The sequence below is a fragment of the Hippoglossus stenolepis genome, chromosome 11, assembly GCF_022539355.2.
Source record: "Hippoglossus stenolepis isolate QCI-W04-F060 chromosome 11, HSTE1.2, whole genome shotgun sequence".
NCBI lineage: Eukaryota > Metazoa > Chordata > Actinopteri > Pleuronectiformes > Pleuronectidae > Hippoglossus > Hippoglossus stenolepis.
In genome coordinates, this window is record NC_061493.1 from 12,390,954 (window position 1) to 12,411,852 (window position 20,899).

A 20,899-nucleotide genomic window follows, 5' to 3' on the forward strand; every position below is an offset into this window, starting at 1 on the left:
ACAGCGGGAAAATGTCCCGAAAAAAGAATAAAAATATCTCAGGATGAAAATAAAGGAGCCGAAGATGTAAACTCGGAAAGACGAGATTCAAAAGCTTTGGTCCCAAGGGCCTGGGTCAATGTGCTATAAACAAGGATTTGCGCAGCTGAATCTATGTTATGTCCTGCCTTCTGCATGCCTGAATGAAACCTGCTGCATTCTTCATACGTGAAAGACAAAATGTCCAGACCTAATTTTCCATTTATTTTCTGGAGATCATGTCTGAAAACGGCTTTTAACTTCTTTAACGTGCTATATCTCCCTCTAGGTCACAGAGATTATTCTCTTATTGTTTTAAAACTCTTCCAGCTCCACATTTATCTTAACAGTATGCTATCCTCTATATAAAAGCATCATGGGTGATTATAACAGTTAAAGTTGAATTGTAAAACCGATCAGTCCGATTTCCCCCAAAGTTAGGTTATAACGTCATAATGGTTTTTGAGTTGTTGCCGAGACGTTGTTACTTATCTGGAGTAAAATGTACAAACTGTTGGGTTACCGGCAGAGTCAATCACAGCACACAGTGTTACATAAAATGCTTTTTGTATTACAAGTCTTTCAAACCGACAGTTCGATGGCAGAAGATTTGTCCAAAGGGAGAATTACAATTACGGTTATGTCCAAAATGTCACATTTTTAGAAAAGGAAAAAAATCAAAGTCTAGGTAATACCGACAAACATGGCTTCAGAGAAACTAAATGTTCTTGTTGGACCAGTACCTCGAAGAAACGGCCTGAATCGGACCCTGGGACAAGCGGGTCTGTTCCGAGCGTTGTAGCCTCCTGCCAGTAAAACAGGAGCGTCCTACTTTTAACACCAAATGAAACTAGAGATTATACCGAAAACTGCTAAAAAAAAAAAGAAAGTTCTGATTGCCATCGAGACGCACTGCAGAGGAAGGTTAGGGCTCATCTGTTGGCACCGTCACGGGAGATTTCTTGGGGAAGGCACTTGACATGGGGGTCTTGGCGTTTCCCCCCATGCAGCAACAGCGATGCACTAAGGTCCTCGTTTGTGCAGCTAAGTGCAAGTTCCATGATAAATCCACCAGAGCAGAGAGAGAGAGGGGGGGGGGAAATAAAAGATATGTAGGCGTTACACAACTCCACCACAATCCACAGCTTCAAAATACAGCATCTTAGTGGGAGGGTCTGCACCTGTAGATTGGATTTGAGAGATTTTAAATATGACGAGGCCTAATAACAGGGTTTAGTAACCCCCCACCATCATCATCATCAACACCACCCGGCTCCAAGATGAAGATGACACAGTACAACTCAACAGATAAAAACCACGAACAGAAGAAAGGAGAGAAACTGAAAACACGTGTCTCTTAGGTTTCACAATAAGACATTCCCATTGAGGCACATTTCCAGAGAAGTGTCATATACAAAGCTATAAAAAGAAAAAATCCCAAAAACATTCAAGTACTTTGTCATGTAAACACTTTTCCAGACTATGATACATCGTCGATTGTTGTCGTCGTCGTTAGATTTCTTTCAGGTTTGTGTGCAACAATAAGACAACAGTGTGAGGAGAGGGAATACTTCTTGCAGGGACAAGTCCGGAGCTCGGGTTTCTGTTTGTTGATTTGTTTTCAGAACAGGACACACGAGCAGCACTTGTCTCCACCACTGGGGACAGTTGAGTAGTTCATCTGTCGGACGATCTCCGCAAACAGTTCGTCCACCGAGCCTTTATTCTTGGCGGAGGTTTCCATGAAGGGGCAGCTCCACTCCTGGGCCAGCGCCTTGCCCTCCCCGGAGCTCACCTCCCTCTCCCCCTCCAGGTCCACCTTGTTGCCCACCAGGATCATCGGCACCCGCTCGTACCGCTTCACCCGGATGATCTGGTCCCTCATCGGCTTGATGTCCTGGAAGCTCTGCTGGTTCACCAGGCTGTAGACCAGGATGAAGCCCTGGCCGTTCTTGATGTACAGGTCCCGCATGGAGGCGAACTGCTCGGTGCCCGCGGTGTCCAGGATCTCCAGCACCGACGGCGACGAGTCCACCTCGATCTCCTTCCGGTAGAAATCCTCTATCGTGGGGTCGTACTTCTCGATGAAGGAGCCCGTCACGAACTGGACGGTGAGCGCGGATTTGCCGACTCCGCCCGACCCCAGCACGACCACTTTGTACTCCCTCATGGCCGGGGAGGAGAGGAGGAGGAGGGGGGAGGAAGAAAAGCCAGACACCTCTTTTTTTCCGCGACGATCGCCTCCTCTCTCTCTCTCTATCTCTCTCCTCTCTTGCTCTCTCTCTCTCTCTCTCTCTCCTTCTATCTCCCACCCGCTGACCAGCCCCGATGTTTTCAAAGCGCGGAGGCCGGGGGAGGCTGCGCTCTCGCTCGGGAGAGGAGTCAAATCCCACGCCGGAGATTCCTCCTCCGGGCGGGCCTGCGCTGCGACGGCCGCGGGGCGCTGATCCGAGGAGAGCGGCCGCTCCTGGACATCAGCGTGGCGAACCGAGGCGCGTCTGGGTCGCGCTGTCGTGTCGTGCGTCGGTGCGACTGGGAAGCGTGATCGCTCCTGTGCTTCCTGCCCACATCCTCCGTGTGCGCGTCACACAAACTGCCGAGGCTCAGTTCCGCTTCCTTAAAGGAGCAGCAGCAGAAAAAAGGTTACTGGTGTAGCCCCGGTTCTCTGAGTAGCAGGAGTGAGCAGCCTCACTGAAGCTGTGTTCAGACATGATCTGTGGGTGAAGTCTGGAGAATTGGCTCCAGAGTTTACCCAGAGTTTTCTGCACATCAACAAATCCTCTGCATTATTCAGGAGAGCGGTGGAGCAGACAGAGGCGGGAAGTGACGTATTAACTCCGCTGCGGAGACCACGTGATTTTCTTTTCAACAAACAGACACCGTCGTCTGCTCTTATCGCAGCAAACGCTCGTGACGTCTTGGTCGGTGTCTTCTACGTGTGTGTGTCACCGCCTTTTTGTTTTATTTTTGTTAGTTTTTTTCCTCTTTGCGTCTGTCACCAATAGAAACGCCATCAACCAGCGCGGGACCTCCTGCTGTGTTCTCACATCGGATTCTCCTGAATTTCTACGAACTTTATAGTAGTAGGCCAGGAGGATAAAGTCTGCCGATTATGTGTAGCCTCTTACTCGGTCCAACTGCCTTCACCAAAGGTGGCCTGTTCCAAACGGCACAATATTTTGCTTCTAAACTACCTAGCACGTTAACTTAGCAAGCTAACGGCACCGGGAGCCTGCGGCCACCACACTGCCTGCCCACATTTAGCTAACAGGTTTATCACTTTAGATAATTCGCCTCCCTTTACCACGCCAAGCTAAATGGATTCAGTTTCCACGCTTCCTTCCCCGCACCACTCGGATGAACCAAACACTGCAGGCATGGGGCGTGTCTGTGCTGTGTGCGCTCCGGGCCACGTGACCTCTGACCTCACACACTCACGGTCACTGCACTCAAGCAGATGGAGGCTCTTGAGCTGCCCACTGTAATTATGAGTGGCCTTGACATGAGCATGTTAAAGAGGTCATTCATTAAGTCATTAACCAATTTACAAATGTCAGCTTTTAGACATTCACACACATATTGATAATAATAATAATAAACTTTATCTATAAAGCACCTTTCAAAACACAGTTACATGTTGCTTTACATGTTAAAAATGAAAAATATAAGTGAAACAAAACAAACAATTAAGAGAGCGAGACCCCACCCCAGCTGACATTGGGAAAATAATTGTATTACTTGAGTTAAATAAGCAATAATAGCATGAAAATGTATGCAAGTAAAAGTTTAAAATCTGGGGTTCAGTATCTTGCCCTAGGACTCGAGGAGCCGGGGATCATACCACTGAATATCTGGTTTGTGGACGACCCGCTCTACACCCTGAGCTTATGATATCTTACATTGTTGGATTATTATTACTGATACATTAATGTATACGCAGCATTTTACGCAGCATCCTCTCTATGGAGGCCGCCATGTTTCTTGTAGTAGCCCAGACTGGACAAACTAAACACCCTTTGAGTTTTTATGAAAACTGAAGGTAACCACAAATTCTCTTTCATGTGTGGAAGGGGAGGATGAGGTGAGGGGTGTTCAGCTGCCACATCCAACTTCACCACTAGATGTCACTAAATTCTACACACTGCAACTTTAACGTTGGTTTGCACTTGGATCACAGATTGGAATGAACTACTTGGGATAAGACACTCACACCATCTGAACTTCATACACTCTCTCCACTCCACTCTCTTCTGTTGATGTACAGAAAAAGATATGACATACAGACCCCCACATATAATAACTGGACCAAAATATGGGGAATCCTTGCATTATAGGTTTTCCAGTTAATAAATATTAAGTTGAATTCAGGGATATCTTAACTTTTAGGTATTAACTGAATAATACAGAGTGTTTGATTGAACCACACATCAAGAGCTGATTGAACCACACATCAAGAGCACACAGAAAAACTGTTACCACACAACTGTTGCATGAGCAAATCAAATATTGTTTTATTCAGATTTTTTTTTTTCATCCATACAGCAAGAGTCAATTATGGCAACAATAAAATGTGCATAAACAAATCTGAAGACAGAATATTACATTATTGTGTTGCAGTTGTTAGCAAATACATAATTGATGGTTGCACTTACAAGTAAAAAGCAGTCAAAGCGTACATGTGCCCCCAGCAGGGAAGAGAAACCTCTGTTCGCGCCAGGAGGCCGAACATCGGATTTGGAGAAAACGGTGCTTTGGTTCTTTGGTGCCGACGCAGCAGCCAGCATTAGAAACATGCTCGGTGCTGACTGGTGACTCTTACATTCATCTGAAATACTAATTGGCCAAATATGCATTTGGTGTGGTGAGCCTTCACCTGCTGAGTGCACAGAGTCGGTGTAATTATATGGCTATGAGAAAGTATCTGGGGTGGATGAGTGCTAATATTTTATCATTCTTTAAATAACATGTTTACTTGGAAAAATATTTCATCACACAAGAGTAAGATGACTTGTTTTTGTAGTATTATTTCTCCCCACTGTGGATGTTATCTACTGTAAATAAACATATTACTGTGTATTCTGAATGTGTTATTTTTCCTTACATACTGTAACTACGCAGTTGCTTTTGTTTAAATGTTTGTACTTTTACATGCATTCAATCAAACTATAATAGAATACAAATCTCTGATAGTTTTATGTGTCAACTATACCATGGGAGCAGCAATACTGCATGACCAAGTCCAACAAATGATACATGGACATCGTTGGATGCGTTATCCGATGAGAGGGGTGGAGTCTGCATGACATGGGGATGTCTACTCCCCGACAACATTCCCTGGCAATACTAGCCACTGATAAAATAAGACAAAAAGCGCATAGCTTTCTCTGAATGCATTTGGCCAAGAAACTAGTGCCCTTCTTTGCAAGCAATTTTTTTAGCTGGTCTTCTAATTTAAGAATTTAAATTAATCTAACAAAATTCCTTATAATTATAGATATTTTTTTTATTCAAAATAATATCTCAATATGATACACATTTTTTTTCTCTGTTCATTTGACTATATACAGAAGTGCAAAAAGTCAACCTTCGTCCCTTAGGTTAGAACTCATCGTCTGCAGCATTTCGTGACTCCTCCAGTCCGGAAAAGTCTGTTTCTCTCTCGCTCCTAATCTCACTAACATCCAGACACCCGTCAATTTCACTGCTCGTTTTGGCCTGACATTCAGGGCAAACTTAAGAAATATTCCAACAAAAGTACATATCTTTTTGAAATGGATACAGTAGAAAATAATTTGTACTCTTAAACATGGACAATCTATATCTCAATACAATATATTTTCAAATGTGATCTTGACATTTTACAAGGAAAATTTAAGGTTCAAACATTAGTTGTTTTGATGCTGCAGTGGCAGCAAATTAACTGATCTCATTCCTTGTATCAAAAAAAGTCTTTCATCAACAAAATTAAGTGATAATGTAACATCAACTGAAAAAGACGTCCAGCTATATGAATGAAGTGAATATTTAAAACTGACTCAACACATTATCATTTATATGGTTTGAAAAAGTTATGAATGTCATACTACCTCAAAATCTACAACGGCTATATCAATGTTGTCAAGTAATATATAGTAAGGCAAAAAAAAAAAAACGAAAAAATCTACAACTACATACCTCAAATAGATTCAAATCCTTAAGTAGTACATAACACATAAGTTGAATGAAATTTAAGAGAGTAATTGTTACTTTTACATAGAGAGAATGAACTAAAAAAAAAAAGATCATAAGCGGCACGTGAGAGAACCATAAAACGTCATTGGTGTTCTTTACCTGCATGGTGATTGAAAGTACATTTGATTGGGTCGGGACCCATTAATTGTAATCTAAGGCTTTGTTAGGTACATTACAATCGGTAAAGACACACTACACACCTCTGTGAAAACAGAACAGGAAGTGATCATAAAAAACTGACGGATGATAAACATGTTTCCTTAAATGTTTGAGCCTCAGGAGAGATGCTTCTATAAACTTTTGTGAATACGATTATGAAGAAAAACTGTGCTTTGGTATCCATAGTCAGATCTACAAGTGAATGACGACCTTCATGTTTTGCCTGAAATACAATTCAGAGTCATATGATGTTTTGTATTTCTTCAAAAAATGAAAGTGGGCTTAAAATGGGGTGAGAAATGAGAACAGGGTGATCCGACAAACAGTTGTTCAAGTGCACATGTGGTTAAAATGACCGATAGACCTTTGGGTCTGTTGTTTTAAATTCCTATCTACACATGGCTCAACAGTGCTTCTTGGAGACACAGTTTCAGAGTCGCCTCTCTTTTAAAGAGCGGGAACAAGGTAACACGATGTCAACTGAAGCTACACCCTCTACTTCACCAGGCTTTAGAGTCAATGGACTTGAGCAACAGCTTAATCCCAATAAAAATGAAAAAAAAAACATAACACTAGTACTAGAAAAGAGGTATGATAAACTTTAGAAACCCCCTCAATTTTTAATTTCAAAAACAAGAAAATGGCAAAACCCCACTTCTAAAACTGATTAATTAGATTAAAGTTAAAAAACGAAAACAATACAAAAAAAGAGCCATATAAAACTTTTACCTTCGGTAAACATATAACACTGCTGAGATAACACTCTGGTTTTAGCTGTATGGCCATGATGGCACATGACAAGGTGAGAAAAAGCTAGCCTGGCTGTGCTTTCAAGGTACACAGGTATGTTGGTTTACCCAGAACATTCATATGTCCAAGACCCTCATTTCAACATCTAGTTTCACTAGTAGCAGTAAAAACACAATACTGTACATGCCTAATTCTTTTGGCGAGAAAAAAAATTCCTGTTAAAATCATTGTGCCATTCAGATTTCAATTGAAATTCAAGGTGCATGTTTGCGTTTCACTTGTAAACTATGAAATATGGCTATCGATTAAACAAAGAAATAAAAATAAAGCAGAACAAATAAAAAAGGAAAGATAAATCTTGGTCTACTAACGTACCAGCACTGGATGTTGCTTCATGCAACCACGCTCTTGACCTTCTGTGCGTGCAGTAATGTTAACGATTAGAACAAATTGAGTGCTATGACTGAGTCAGACACAAAGGTGTAATGTGAACGCTTCCCACTGAGGGGAGACGCACTGACCCCGGCACCAAGAACATCCTCTTCTCTCGGCTGGACGTTGAATTTGATAACAAATTCTTCTTGACATTGATATGTGGGAACATGGCACAGATCGTGTGTTGCACCCTTGATGTTTACGTGTGTGATGAGACCAGCTTTGTGGACCGGCTAAGAGATGGCAGACCCTCCTCGTCCCATTGCTTTGACATTCTGAAGGTTATGTACATAAAGGCTGAACTCTTTTGGCTTGGACGGTGCCAGCACACATTCATTTGATCTGAAAGACATAATGAATTTCCCTTATAAAGATTTTTACATTGCATTAAACGTTTAAAAGTTCTGCCACAGAGGCAGACAGAATGAAAATGTAAAAGTTGGACTCAAAAGTAAATTCTTAAGAGTGTGAGGACTGAAACGGGAACTCACTGTTCTTGAGAGGAACTACATTTGAGTCAAGTACTTGTGACTACTCAGATGATCTGCAGATATTATTGGAATCTGGGGGTAGAAAAAAGACAGGGATCAAATGAAGCACGAAAAAAACACTTAGTGAGGACGTTGGCTGACAAGACAAACGCAGGTCAACACATTTCAAACACATCCTCTCACACTGAGATGAGTTCATTGCTGAAAAAGCACGAAGATGTCGAGATAGAGGAAGCAATCTGGCTACTGTTTGGCACAATTCATTCGTGGTGTGACATGTCAACAAGAATAAACAGACACTTCTGGGCAGCAGGGAGGGGAAGAGGGGGATGTAAGGGGAGGGAGAGATGAGGGGGAGGCAGGGGAACTGTCAGTCAGTGAGGTGACTCCCCCATGCAAATCTAAGTGCTCCATGTTGTTGACCTGCACACCTGAATAAAATGCAGAAAACTGGAACATTTGCATGATACTTCAGCTGAAACCTTTTACAAATCTAACTGTTCACAAAATCCTTTCAACAGGAATGAAATGTCACAAATCTTCCTACAGACTGAATTTAGAACTTTGCTGACTTTAATAATGAGTATGTCCAACTTTTAAACACAAGGAACATGGTAAAGCTTTGCTTTACGTGCTGGAAGCAGCAGCGAAAAAAAGAAAGAAAAAATAGCCAGCACCAAAGGGCACAGATAGCGATTGTTGCACAAGCTGTGCGAATGGCTCTAAAAAAAATGTAACAAAAAAATAAAACTACCTCATACATACCAATTGCATGTATTCGTTGGTAGTCAACTTTGATAAGGAAGAGTCCTCAAAATGGGAAAGGACAAAAATCGAGGTTACAATGAGGACACATCAAATGCAATACAATATGTTTCTCCAGAAAGACAGATCATCTAGGAAATGAATAAAACTAGAATATGCTGGTAAAAGTCACAAAATGTCTTAAAATATTGTTACAGTATGATTCTATGTACACATGTTGGTGTAGGCCAACAAGAGGGAGTACCACCATATACCCAACCCACCCCTCGCTGTGAGACACAAGCATCCCCAGATCGTCAATGTGCAAAGACAGAGAGATAGATAGATAGATAGATAGATAGATAGATAGATAGATAGATAGATAGATAGATAGATAGATAGATAGATAGATAGATAGAGAGACAGAGAGATAGATAGAGAGATAGAGAGATAGAGAGATAGAGAGAGAGGCAGAAGTGGTGCAAACCTGATTGGCGGAGGCAGTTGCGAAGGGAGATGTGGCAGATGTGGAGGCTCCAGACACAGCGGCTGGATTACCACCGTGCATCATGGGAACTTTTTTGGAGGGAAAATCATGTAAGCAAAAATACACAGAGGAGCAGTGTAGCCACATACACACCAGGCAAATGAGGGAAGGAGCGAAGAGGGAGACAGAGAGGGATTCGATTTAACTGGTTCCCTTTCCTCCCTCTGCCGACATCTCGTGATTGGAGAACTCGATGTGCCATGGTGGCAAATGACAGACAAATGTGTAAGTAAAGATACTTTACTTGAGATACTTTACTTCTACATGAGAACTACCTTCTCAAACGTTTTACAAAAAAACAACATATAAATAAAAGTGATGTAACAACAACGAGTCTTAGAGTCTTTATGACAGAGGAGATAAGGGGAAGGTTATAATTGAACTCCCTCACTTTTTAAAATGATTTTTTAATTGATGTCAGGTTAGACCAGCCAGAAGCCAAGTTTAGAAGGGCATGAGAACGAGAGTGGTCAAGCACTATACAGTAGGTGTACGCAGAGAAGTTACCACAACAAATGTCAGTTAACCTGATATTTTGAACAGCGGTCATACAGGTAATATACATTTACATTTCACATAATGTGTCTTTCCTCTTGCTTATGCGTCACATCACAAAAAGTGTCTTCACACGACGCTAACAGTGACTCTCACGTCAGCAAAATCTCATATTAACACGACAAAGCGTCTGTGAACACGACACGGTAGAACGTGACGGCTGGATTTTGATGCCGTGTGAGTCGCGGACATGAGGTAACAGATAAACTGAAGAAGGAAAGCTGGAACCTACCAACGCCGGCTGCAGGTGTCATGCACAATATTGAGCCTGCCCATCATGCAGTGCAACAGGAAGTGGATTGGATAGGGGAGAGAAATCAAAACAGCCCGTCACAAGGTTCGTTAGAGTGAGGGGGGAGAGATAAGGTGGGAAAAAAAAGGTTAATATCTCTTCGACACAGTCATCAGTGATTGGAAAAGGCGAAGGGTTGAACTAATCTGTCAATCAAATGAAAGAATGAGTACAAACTTTTGTCTGAAGTGTAATGCATATGAATGTGTAATACACCAAGAGTGCCAGTGCGATTATGGCTGTGACTATTAAGTATTAAACATTATATACACACTCTAGACAGAAGTGAGAGGAACAGTAGATGAAGCCGGACTCTGAAGCCTGATGTTGTTTTTTATTGTCAAGATACCATTAATCAACCCATCCAGCGCCCTTCATCTTAGCCCAAGCCAAAGCCCCAGCCATCTTATATCATCAAAACATGAGCGATCGCACCGTGGACACTTTGATCAAGTAGTAAAAACTCTGATCCTTTTCTCTTTCAAACGTCCATGCCTTCCTCAATCAGCCTGCGTGTACTAGGAGAAGCAGGAGGAAGCTATGTAAAGTTATATTAAGGCAATTAGTAGGCAGAGAGATATTCTAATCTGTTCTCAACAACTCTAGTGATCATGCAGTGCCATACAAAGCATAATGCATAAATGTGTTAAAGCATTTCTAGCCCTTAAAGTTCAGGTTCACCATTTATAAAATCTGTACCTTCCCTTTATCTAAAGATAAAAAGGAAGAAAATAGTCCTCAGCGGATCTGTTCTGTACTTCAGTCTACCACTTTGAACAACTCCAGTTAAACAGGAGCCAGGTCACACTGATCCAGGCATCCTCTGGGCGGCCAGAGCACTAGCGGTGGTTGCTTTCGGAGCCATACCTGATGGGAGGAAAGCAGCCTGCTGCTGAAACTGCATGTTGGCCAGCGCCTGTTGGTACTGGAGCATGCCAGTGTTAAACATGGCAGAGGCCCCGTTGGCCTTCTCCAGGGCTGCCCGCTTAGGCATGGGAGCCATGACATTAGGGGCGATGCCCTGCTCAGCCAGATGGAGGGAGGTCAGTGAGAAAGGACAGAAAAAAAAGAAAACAACAGAGAGAGAGAGAGAGAGAGAGTGAGAGAGAGAGAGAGAGAGAGAGAGAGAGAGAGAGAGAGAGAGAGGTGCGTGGAAAAGAGAAAGAGAGTTGGAGTGTTGGAGAGAGGCAAAAAAAAAGAAAACAAAAAGGTACATAGGTTAGAGAACATCATAGGAACAGAATCATAACATCCTTGTGTGTACAACAACAACAATATCATCATATCATCAGTAGCAAGCAAGCAGCAGTCTGACACAAGTACTACACAAGCAGGAGCATGGTGCCTACTGGAGCTACTGGCTAACAAGCATTAATTGTAATTATATTATCTGAAAGCTTACTTAGATTTATTACCTCTGTCCTCCTAAGACTGACTAAGTGCAACATAAGCAAGCATTAACGTTCAAAACAATAAGGCTGCTAACAAGAGGTGGAACAGGTAGGAAGCACAGAGAGAGGGAAGCTGCACTGCTAGCTCCATGATAAACTGTGGAAGCCATGTTTAAGTGATGGTTCACTCTCAGGCACGTTTCAAAAATGGTCTCAGGCCAAGCGACATGAGTCAGAAAGACTGTGGATGAAAAAATACATTTCCAGTGTCAGACGCTACACCATGAAATTCTCTGCATGTGGATTTGATCTTGGCATGAGGCCATTCTTGAAGTCTGAATATCCGTGAGAAAAAGATTTGATGATGGAGTGAACTATCATTTGAACTGTACCCATCTGTTATGGTGGGATCACTCCTGTATGGTTTTAAAGACTGTTCCTCTTAGCCCCACCCTTATCCATCTGACATGCACTAGCGACACAGACATGCACACATTGGATTGAGCTGCTCCACAACACTGACCACTGACTCGGACGTTAAGACTGAAGCCATGCCACCGTTAAAGAAGCTCTACTTCCCTAGCCCTCACTGACTTTTGTTAAACAAGCGACAGGTGAGGAAGTGATTGTGGCTCCTCTTCCCCGAACACCACATTATAAATTGTGTCTGAGGTCGTTCTACGTTTTTTTTTTGGGGGGGGGTTGTTAATATCTAAACCACTGAAAGCCACAATCATTTTATCACAAGCAATAATGACAGTTTCAACAGGAGGAAAAGACAGACATTGCACTGAGACAACGACAACAAAAATAGCTAGGTATCTTTGGTTAAAACACTGCTCTACAACAAAGCCACATGCCAAGCTAAAAGGTGAAAGGTCATAGTACCAGGTCAAAGGTTGCGTCGAGGGGTCGCTTCAGTGATTTGACAGCCGACTGAGTCTTAATTAGCAGGCAGCGAGCACATGATGGCAATGGGCCAATGGGGTTCAAGCGCATTAACATAAACCAGCAAGCAGAGGTGCATCATGGGGGCAGCAGTGCAGTTTGGGTATAGGTGAGAAAAAACAAAAACAAATAAAAAACAAATCATTGGAATGCAATATACAAGGGGAGAACAGGACTAAGGCATGCACAGTGTGGACACTAGCTCTGCTGCTCAACAGTTACATGATCATCAATAATCAATGATAACTACTAATCTACATTAGTTATTGGCACACAAAGATGGATGCATACAGCAATGAGAAAATTATTCAATCATTACTTTAAGTGGGTCTCAGTAATCGTGAGGGACAGAATATATAGAAGTTTCTGTTTCACGATGCACATTGTAGTCAGGGTCACATTACAATGATTCACGCTGAGTCAATAAGAGCCCGAAGAGTGATCAACAGACAAGTGTGGCTGCACTATTATTCACAGGTGCTTTTACTGTGTCACAGGACCGGCAGCACAATGAATCCCTTTTTTTTTTTTGAATAATGTCAAGAGGAAGAGAAGTACAGTAATAGATAGGAAGCACAGAAACAATGGAGTCACAAATAAGACCAGGGCACCAGAGAGAGGTAGACAGAGGAAGTGACTCTCTGCTTGTGGCCTGGGATGAGATGAACAAGGAACAAGACAATTGTTTTGTCACATCAGGGACGAGCAGTGACGAGCATATTGACAGTTAACAATGTGCCGTGGTCCCTCCCTTCTTCATATCATCCAGCTCCAAGGAGATTTTACCCAAACCAACATGCAGACCTTTAAAATTTGACCTGGCAAGAGCAGAACTGAAAAGCTACATGATACAAACCGGGTTGGTGAGACACATTCAAACATGAATGTGAGTGTGATGCCACAGAACATATTCCTTTGTAGGTCATTTCATTTACAATAGAAGTACATTTAAAACTTACTGAGTACATGGCTGTTGTGGGGGTGTGAAAGAGTGCGTGCCCGCGCTCGTACAGACTGCTCACCATGGCTGCGGCGGCTGTGGCCTGGTTCACCTGGTGCTGCGTCGCCTTGATTTTGGCCTGCAGGTGGGCTGGCGGGTGAAAGTACTTGCACTTTTCCCGGGAGCAGCGGCCCTTGATGTAGTCCATGCACACGGTGACGGTGTTGTCGTTGGTGTCGATCATGGTGCTGTCGGCGGGGTGGGCGAAGCGGCAGTCGTCCTCGCCCCGGGAGCAGTTGCCCCTCTGGTACTCCCGACACACCTGGAGACGAGGAGAGAAACGATGAAAAGAGGGGCACGGCACAGTATGTGGATACAGCAGATGAATAGTTGTGTATTTGTTGTGTGACTCATCAAGCTTTCAGTTTCTAATTACAGAGGGAGAATATGTACCAAAATCCATTTCACTTAAAAATGCATGAGACCTGCAGTCCAATAAATAGTTCAAAATGCATTACGAGATCATAATCTTCTTGCTGTGAGAAAGCAAATGTGAAGCCTCAGATTTACACAGACATACTGTTTACAATGTGCTTCTTGTTTTCCAACAACTGTTAGATATGTAGTTCCTGTATTTGGTCGTGCATGGACATTACAATGAGGAAGTTCAAGGCTACAATGAAACTTCTTCACCGATTATGATCTTCTATATGAAGAACTGTGGCGTGTTTTCTGGAGTGTGAGTAACTCGAAACCCTCAAACCCATTTAAAAGTTCATATGTGAGACACCAGAGGGCAGCACCTTCTTATGAATCAGAGTTGATATGAACGCATGGGCATTACGTGGCTGCTATTTCCCTTATTTCTCTGCTGACGCTGGTCTCGACAGCTCTGCCACAAAAAATATTTTGCTCTGAGCAGGGGTTACAGTTTCGGAGTTTGATGAAAAAGAACTTGCCCCTTTTGCCGTTTTTTTGTCTATTATTGTACCAGCACTTTGGAAACCATTACTACTCCCTCCACTCAAATAAATACTCAACAAGTTCAAACTCATTTCTGGTGCTTGTCTAATGTTGTTGTCAAGCCAACGAAAGCACAAACGAAATGGAACTAGACGAGGCTGATTAAGTGAGAATAAGTTCATCAAAACAGCAACCAACTACTAATCAGGAAACAACTCGAGCCGATTAAATATATTAGTGTATGTGCCTCTGACGGACTGATTTCTAATTTTATTTTAATTAGCTTCCACTTTGCATCATACTACTTGTTATTAATATTACAAATCAGTTTCAGAAACAGTTCATGCAAGTCCAATAAGGATGTTGTTTTTCTTATGCTTGTTTAACCACTTGTTAACTGCACTTGTCTTGTTTATAGGCTCATTAAATCCTGGGTGACGCCACTCCCGCTAAGAGAGACACACAAAGATGACGTACAGTTTAATAAAGCTTTCACTATAATGCTTTCGTAGTAGGGAGTTCTTTGCCACATGTTACATCCTTGCTCCAAAACAAAGCTTAGCAGATTGTATCCATTAGTCTGTCTGTTACCTCAAGTCTGTCTGTTCTCAGCAGTTTCTGGGCAGCAGCAGCGGCAGCGTTGGGAACTTGGCCGACGTTGGGGTTTGACGCCATGAGGACAGGGGTGCTGGGTAGGAGCTCTTGCTGCATCAGGCCTGGTGACACAGGGCTCAGGTAGGGATTAAAGGCCGCGGCTGCGACTGCTGCTGCTGCACTGGCATTGGTGGCCAGGCCTGGCGCCATCGAGAACATGGGCTGGATGAGAGCAAAGTAAAGGCAGAGAAATTAAACCACTGTGGATAAAACCGGTGTAAAACCACAAACATTGGAAAAGAGTGGGGATGGCGGAAAAAGACATAAAGAGCCACAAACAGTGAAGGAGCTGTATATGTGTGAGCTTTTACATTGCATGTGGTCTCACCGTGTGCAGTAGCTGTGCTGTGTTCATACTTGTGTGTCCTCTCACCATAGGCGGTAGCTGTGTGCCGGGCATCATGGCATTGAGCTGCATCTGCTGTGCCAGCATGGCCATGTTCTTCTGCTGGATCAGGTTGTTCCTGCCATTGATCTCCAGCTGGGTCTTTAGGTGGGGAGGAGGGTGCAGATACTTGCAGTTCTCCCTTGAACAACGGCCCTAAAGGGGGAACGAAGAAGTGACAAAATGCACATGAACTGTAAGTTATATTGAAAATGTCTGTAAAATATATGGACAAATATATGTTGAAAAATAAAGGGTAGAGGTTTTAATGGCTAATGCTGACTATGAGTTGGTCACAATTTAATTAACTGTTTTCTATGCTGTCTTATGAACTGGGCTGTGATCCTGCCATGCTGACTTATTTAAAAATACATATTTGGTTGTGGTTTCTATTTCAACCATGATCATGTTCTGTGTTACAATACATTTGGAAATACTGGAATAGGAGAATGTGTAAGGGATTTTATGTGAATTGAAAGCTCAGTACCTTGTTTATACGGTCGCTAGCTCAATGTCAGACATTCAAAATTCACATTAAGTCGAGGGCGGGTCTCGCACTAATTGTTACGAGCTTGCTATTTCTGTCGGTCCCAGCAGGGACATGTGAATGTGTGTTGTGTGTGTGTGTGTGTGTGTGTGCGTCTGCACTAGCCCCAGGTGGTCATGACTGACACTGGGGTGCTGCTTTCCAGACATCCAGCTAATCTACATGTTTAACTGACACTATAAATACTGCCCACTCATTTGATCCGTATGTATATTATATCAGCAGTCATCTGGAGGTCACACTTCAAAGCCTTTGAATAATTATCTCAGACAGGGATCCCTTTTTGCTGCCTGCTGTCAGTCTCCAATTATACCTTCAGTCTGGAGAAGGAGGAGTCTAGGAAGACGTCTGACATACATACACGCACAAGCAAGAATGCATACTCAGTAATACGTGCAGATCAAGGTCGTGTTCGCGTAACAGGTGGCCGATCACGCAAACATCGGAGAAATGCCGACACAACCACGTCCACGGTCCAGGAAAGACGTGTATTTACTTTCAGCCCTGCGGCGCAGCTGAGCTGACTGTGGCAGCCTGTGCTTTCCCTTGCTGACGGAGCTGTCCCCAGTGAGACTCAGCTCTAAACTCTGTCATGACTTCATTCCCCTCTCCCATCTCTCACACACTTTCACTGACACTGGATCAGCGGACAGGTGTGAGGGGAAACGAGGGGGGAGATTAGGAGCAGGGAGTAAGACACTTAAACGACAGGGGGGGAGCTCCTTCAGATATTTTGTTTAATCCACTCGGCTGAAGTTAAAATCTCAAGCTCTCTTTAGGTCCCACTTTAAAATTATTTCAGACTGTGTTGCACATAGCAGGTGACAGTTATACAGCATGCATGGAGCGGGATTACAGCCCCTGATTTCTTTCCTAATGCCACAGTTGTCTGTTCCCATATAAAATCTCCGGTGGTGAGCTAAGTAAAGTGAAGCATACAGTAAATAAAATTGGTGTCGTTATTACTTTGAATCCCAATTTAAAGGCGAGATTTTGTGTTAACTGAGTAAAGAAAAATTCAACCGAGGCTTAACCTTTCCATTAACCAGACTGACCAGGTCGTATGTCAATCACTCTACATACGCTGAGCTTGCATTCACAACAGCGTCTGACACTGACAGCGCTGAGAGGTGTGTGCGTGGGCGAGTGTGTCATGTCATGTGTGTGAGACGAGCAGCTGAAAGCGGGTTCTAATAGAGTGACAATGGCATGTGACGAGGGGAAAGTGAGTGTGTGGAGAGTGCATGTGTGTGTGTGTGTGTGGAAGGGGGGCTGGTTGCGAAAGCGTGGAGGATCACATTGCTTTCACCCCACATAACCCCGTCTGTTGACCTTTGGCTTAACAACTGCAGCTGTAAACGCGGATGTTTGTGTGTGTGTGTGTGTGTGTTAAAGGTTAGGGATATATTAAAGAAAGAAATACGTGGTCTTGACTTTATCTAACGACATTTACCTTCCTGCTGAATCATCCAAAGCTAAAGCAATCAACCAACACTGGCTGCCATTTTGAATTAAAAATCAGGTCCCAGGAGAGGAAACGTCAGGCTGCGTGAGTGTTACAGAGAGAGCGAGAGCGAGAGCGAGAGAGAGAGAGAGAGAGAGAGAGAGAGAGAGAGAGAGAGAGAGAGAGAGTCATAGTAACTCTGCATAGCGAGAGCTGCATGGGCTGCGTCAGGGAAATTTTAGAAGTTGCAGAAGACGTGATCAGTCTAGGTCATCACATGCAGGGAGGAGAGAGAGAGGAATGGAGAGGCAGACAGATAGACGGGAGGAGGATGAGAAAGAGGAGGAGGACGTTGCCCCTCGCATCATGTTTGTGACTGTTTTTGTGACATCAGCGGCCTTGAGGAGCAGCTAAAGATGGTGTCCACGGCAACAGAGCAGCCAGTCACTCCCGCTCTAACAATGCTATGATTCCTGGAATCTTTCGATCGCTGGAAGATACGGGAACTCCGCAAAGATAACACCTCAAATACAGGCGACAAAAGGAGAGGGCATCCACAGTCTGCCCCGGTCTGGCCTGTGTAATTTTTATATCTATATTATATAACTATCTTAAAAAGCTGTTTTTCCAGATGAATAATACAGATATCATCTATAAATGTCATATCGCTGACCGTTTTATCTGCATTGAGGAAACTGGAGATGAGAGTTACAATATTTTGTCACTATTTAAAGACAAAAAAAAATCTGATGATCTACATAAACCCATAGAAGGCTTTTAACCACATTTTTGTCATGCCACTGTGTAAGAAAATACCTGATGAGAAAGTGATAATTGAACAAACTGATTTGTCATTGCTCTGTGCTTATGCCAGAAACGTTGAAAACAATAAGGCATGCAGCTTGGGAATGATTCATCCACGTGATTAGTTTAGTCCCCAGAGTCAGTGCAGGCTGATGAGCAGAGAGCAGATACAGATTTGTTTTCCAGGAATGTTTTTATTTTGTTTATACATTATAGGGGACAAGGCAGATATCAGTTTCACTGCAGCTATACCCTTAGCCTTATGGCAAGAGAGCCTGACCACATTGTTTTATCAAGGGCCACATAATCCCAGATAACAACACTGAAAGGTATAATATTAACCTTTAATACCTCTAATTGTTTCTTGTTACAATAAAATATTTTGTCATGGGTACAAATTGCAAAATGATTGTAATTGATAGTTGCTTTTGTAGTGGATGGAAAAAGTAAATATCAAATAGTTTTATATCTCAGTTTCAAAAATACTTTCATAAAAGACCAAAACAATAATTATAACCAAGCCAAGTTTTATTCTAAAATACAATATCATATTATATTGTTCTATTGGCAAGTTAATCTTAACGTATAAGAAAGCACACAAGGCCAAACTTGACAGAAGAAAACCAACTTGCTTCTGCTGCTCTACTGACCTCCCTTCAGCTTAGGCTGTATTTTGTTTTATCACTGGGGGGGGTCGTCTGTTTTCCCCCCGCTGAGATCTAACTTGCCAAACTCCCGGCCAAACTGGGAACAATAATCCCGCTGGCTACCGTGCACTCCGATTGATGATAAGTTGTAATAACATGTCCCACCCTGATCGCTCTCTCTCTCTCTCGCTTAACTCTCTGTCTCTCACCCTTACTCACACACCCTGCTTTTGTGACTGTGTGGGATTTAAACAAACAATGAACGAATGTATAAAGAATGCTGGGTGGGTCTGCATCACAACCTTTTGAGGAGATGAGATGGAGCATGCAGCAAGACGCAGTAATGCCCATGTGTGTGTGTGTGTGTGTGTGTGTGTGTGAGCGACTCAGAGGAAAAGGAAAAGAGTGGAATAGGGAAGAATAACTAGTTCTACTTAAGGGTAACAGTAAAATGAATCTAATAAAACAGCAGCTCACAACATTTTTGACTCGTGATTGTTGCTGCGGTTGGTTTGTAAAGCACCAAGCAGTTTAGAGCCAGAATACATCACCGTCTGCTATGAACTGTTGCTGGGAAATGTCTGTTTGCTGTCAGAGTGAAAGCAAAACAGCAGCATTTAGTTTATGCGCTTCATATCTGGGACAATCTACCTTCAAAAGTAAGTCTGTCCGAAGTTGTTTTATCCTGCATCTTGAAACTTTAAGTTCTTTGAAAAACGAGGCCAAAAACTTTAACTTTTTCACTGCCTTTGGATTAAATTATAGGAATATTCAACCACATCATGCACTGCATTATAACACAGTTCTATTGCAAGGTGTCAATATACATCGCCTCATAGTTTTAGATCTTGTCTTAAAGTCTTTTAGTCGAAAATTGCCTTATTGCTGAAAGGTGCTAATAAATGTGTTTAAATAACCTTTAAAACAAAGCTATATAATACCTTCTAACAGACTGCATATGTTAGTAAATTCAACCAAAGATTGATTTTAGAGATTAAGATTAAGATTTTATTTTAATAAATAACAGTGGCCTGAGGAGGTAAAATTGTATAATTCACAAAAATCCCCCAAAAAAGGAAAAATAATCCTCTCATGAACCATTAGATATCTCATGTGACCCCAACCCCCAGATTTGGAACTACTATAAATAAAGTTTCCTGCGGGCGTCAGATTGTGGCCAAAACCTTCTTCAAGGTTTATGAATTCATTCCAGTTACTTCTAGATGTTTATCTGTTTTACATTCCTGATATGAAGCATGGACCAATGATTGTATGTTAATTCAACATAATAGTCCTCTGCATATCATCGTTTAAAATGCACAACAGCCACAGTTACTCTTTAGTACATCTCAGTCGTGTGGGGTTCTGGTTTGGAGCCACGCTGCTCTCTGCCCTGTGTTTCAGTGACTTCTGTCTAAACATACGCAGAGATGAAAGCCCCGTCTCCTCACACATACTGTGAGGGAAGCTTTGTTCTGCTGGAGAGCAAAGCAGAGACTCAAAGGACCGAGCCCAGTGGTCGGCCTCTTCATCTGTACTGCGAATTAAATATAAAACATATCACGTGACCATGTGCGGATCATCTTACATGGCATCCGGACAGTCAGTAAGGCAGCTTGCAAATTACTGGAACCTTAGCAAACCAGAAACTGAGCATATTGAGACGTGGTAGTGTAATTGGGTGTTCAGTGCATTTGCAAGCATTAAGCAACCAAAAGAGTAGTCAGCAATTCCTAATCAATAATATCCTTTTACAGTGCAGAGTACAATTGATTTCCATTTTTGTTTTTAGCCACTTAATTCTGCATTAAATTAGCTGTAAAGATTATTTTGAAGAGGGTGAAGAAGACCCTCCAGAACTACACAATCTTATGTGACGCAGGGTTGTGTCTTTGCAGGGGCGTGAATTTCAGTATCAGACCATCAACACTCAAACTCTTGTGAGTGTGTCTGT

The 20,899-nt window shown here is 42.6% G+C and overlaps 2 protein-coding genes across 37 annotated transcripts in view; both read right to left on the bottom strand.

Moving 5' to 3' along the window:
• Nucleotides 1–568: 568 nt before the first annotated feature.
• On the bottom strand, nt 569–2,600 carry LOC118118321 (ras-related protein Rap-2b). The gene has a single exon (XM_035171448.2). The coding sequence runs from the start codon at nt 2,186–2,188 to the stop codon at nt 1,640–1,642; it is 549 nt and encodes a 182-aa protein (XP_035027339.1). The 5' UTR covers nt 2,189–2,600; the 3' UTR covers nt 569–1,639.
• Nucleotides 2,601–4,504: 1,904 nt separating this feature from the next.
• The window catches only part of LOC118118316 (muscleblind-like protein 1), a 39,989-nt gene continuing 23,594 nt past the window's right edge, over nt 4,505–20,899 (bottom strand). For 9 of the 36 annotated variants that reach the window (XM_035171418.2, XM_035171416.2, XM_035171412.2 and 6 more), the window contains 10 exons: nt 15,447–15,659; nt 15,056–15,280; nt 13,521–13,823; nt 12,502–12,555; nt 11,090–11,243; nt 10,163–10,198; nt 9,316–9,404; nt 8,850–8,894; nt 8,085–8,156; nt 4,505–7,935 (listed from right to left, as the gene is read on the bottom strand). In XM_035171418.2, coding sequence (XP_035027309.1) covers nt 8,100–8,156; nt 8,850–8,894; nt 9,316–9,404; nt 10,163–10,198; nt 11,090–11,243; nt 12,502–12,555; nt 13,521–13,823; nt 15,056–15,280; nt 15,447–15,659 — 1,176 coding nt within the window. In that variant the 3' untranslated portion in view covers nt 4,505–7,935; nt 8,085–8,099. Of the gene's footprint in view, nt 7,936–8,084; nt 8,157–8,838; nt 8,895–9,315; nt 9,405–10,162; nt 10,199–11,089; nt 11,244–12,501; nt 12,556–13,520; nt 13,824–15,055; nt 15,281–15,446; nt 15,660–20,899 lie in introns of all 36 variants that reach the window. The other 27 variants (XR_004697906.2, XR_004697905.2, XM_035171429.2 and 24 more) reach the window with 27 other exon arrangements.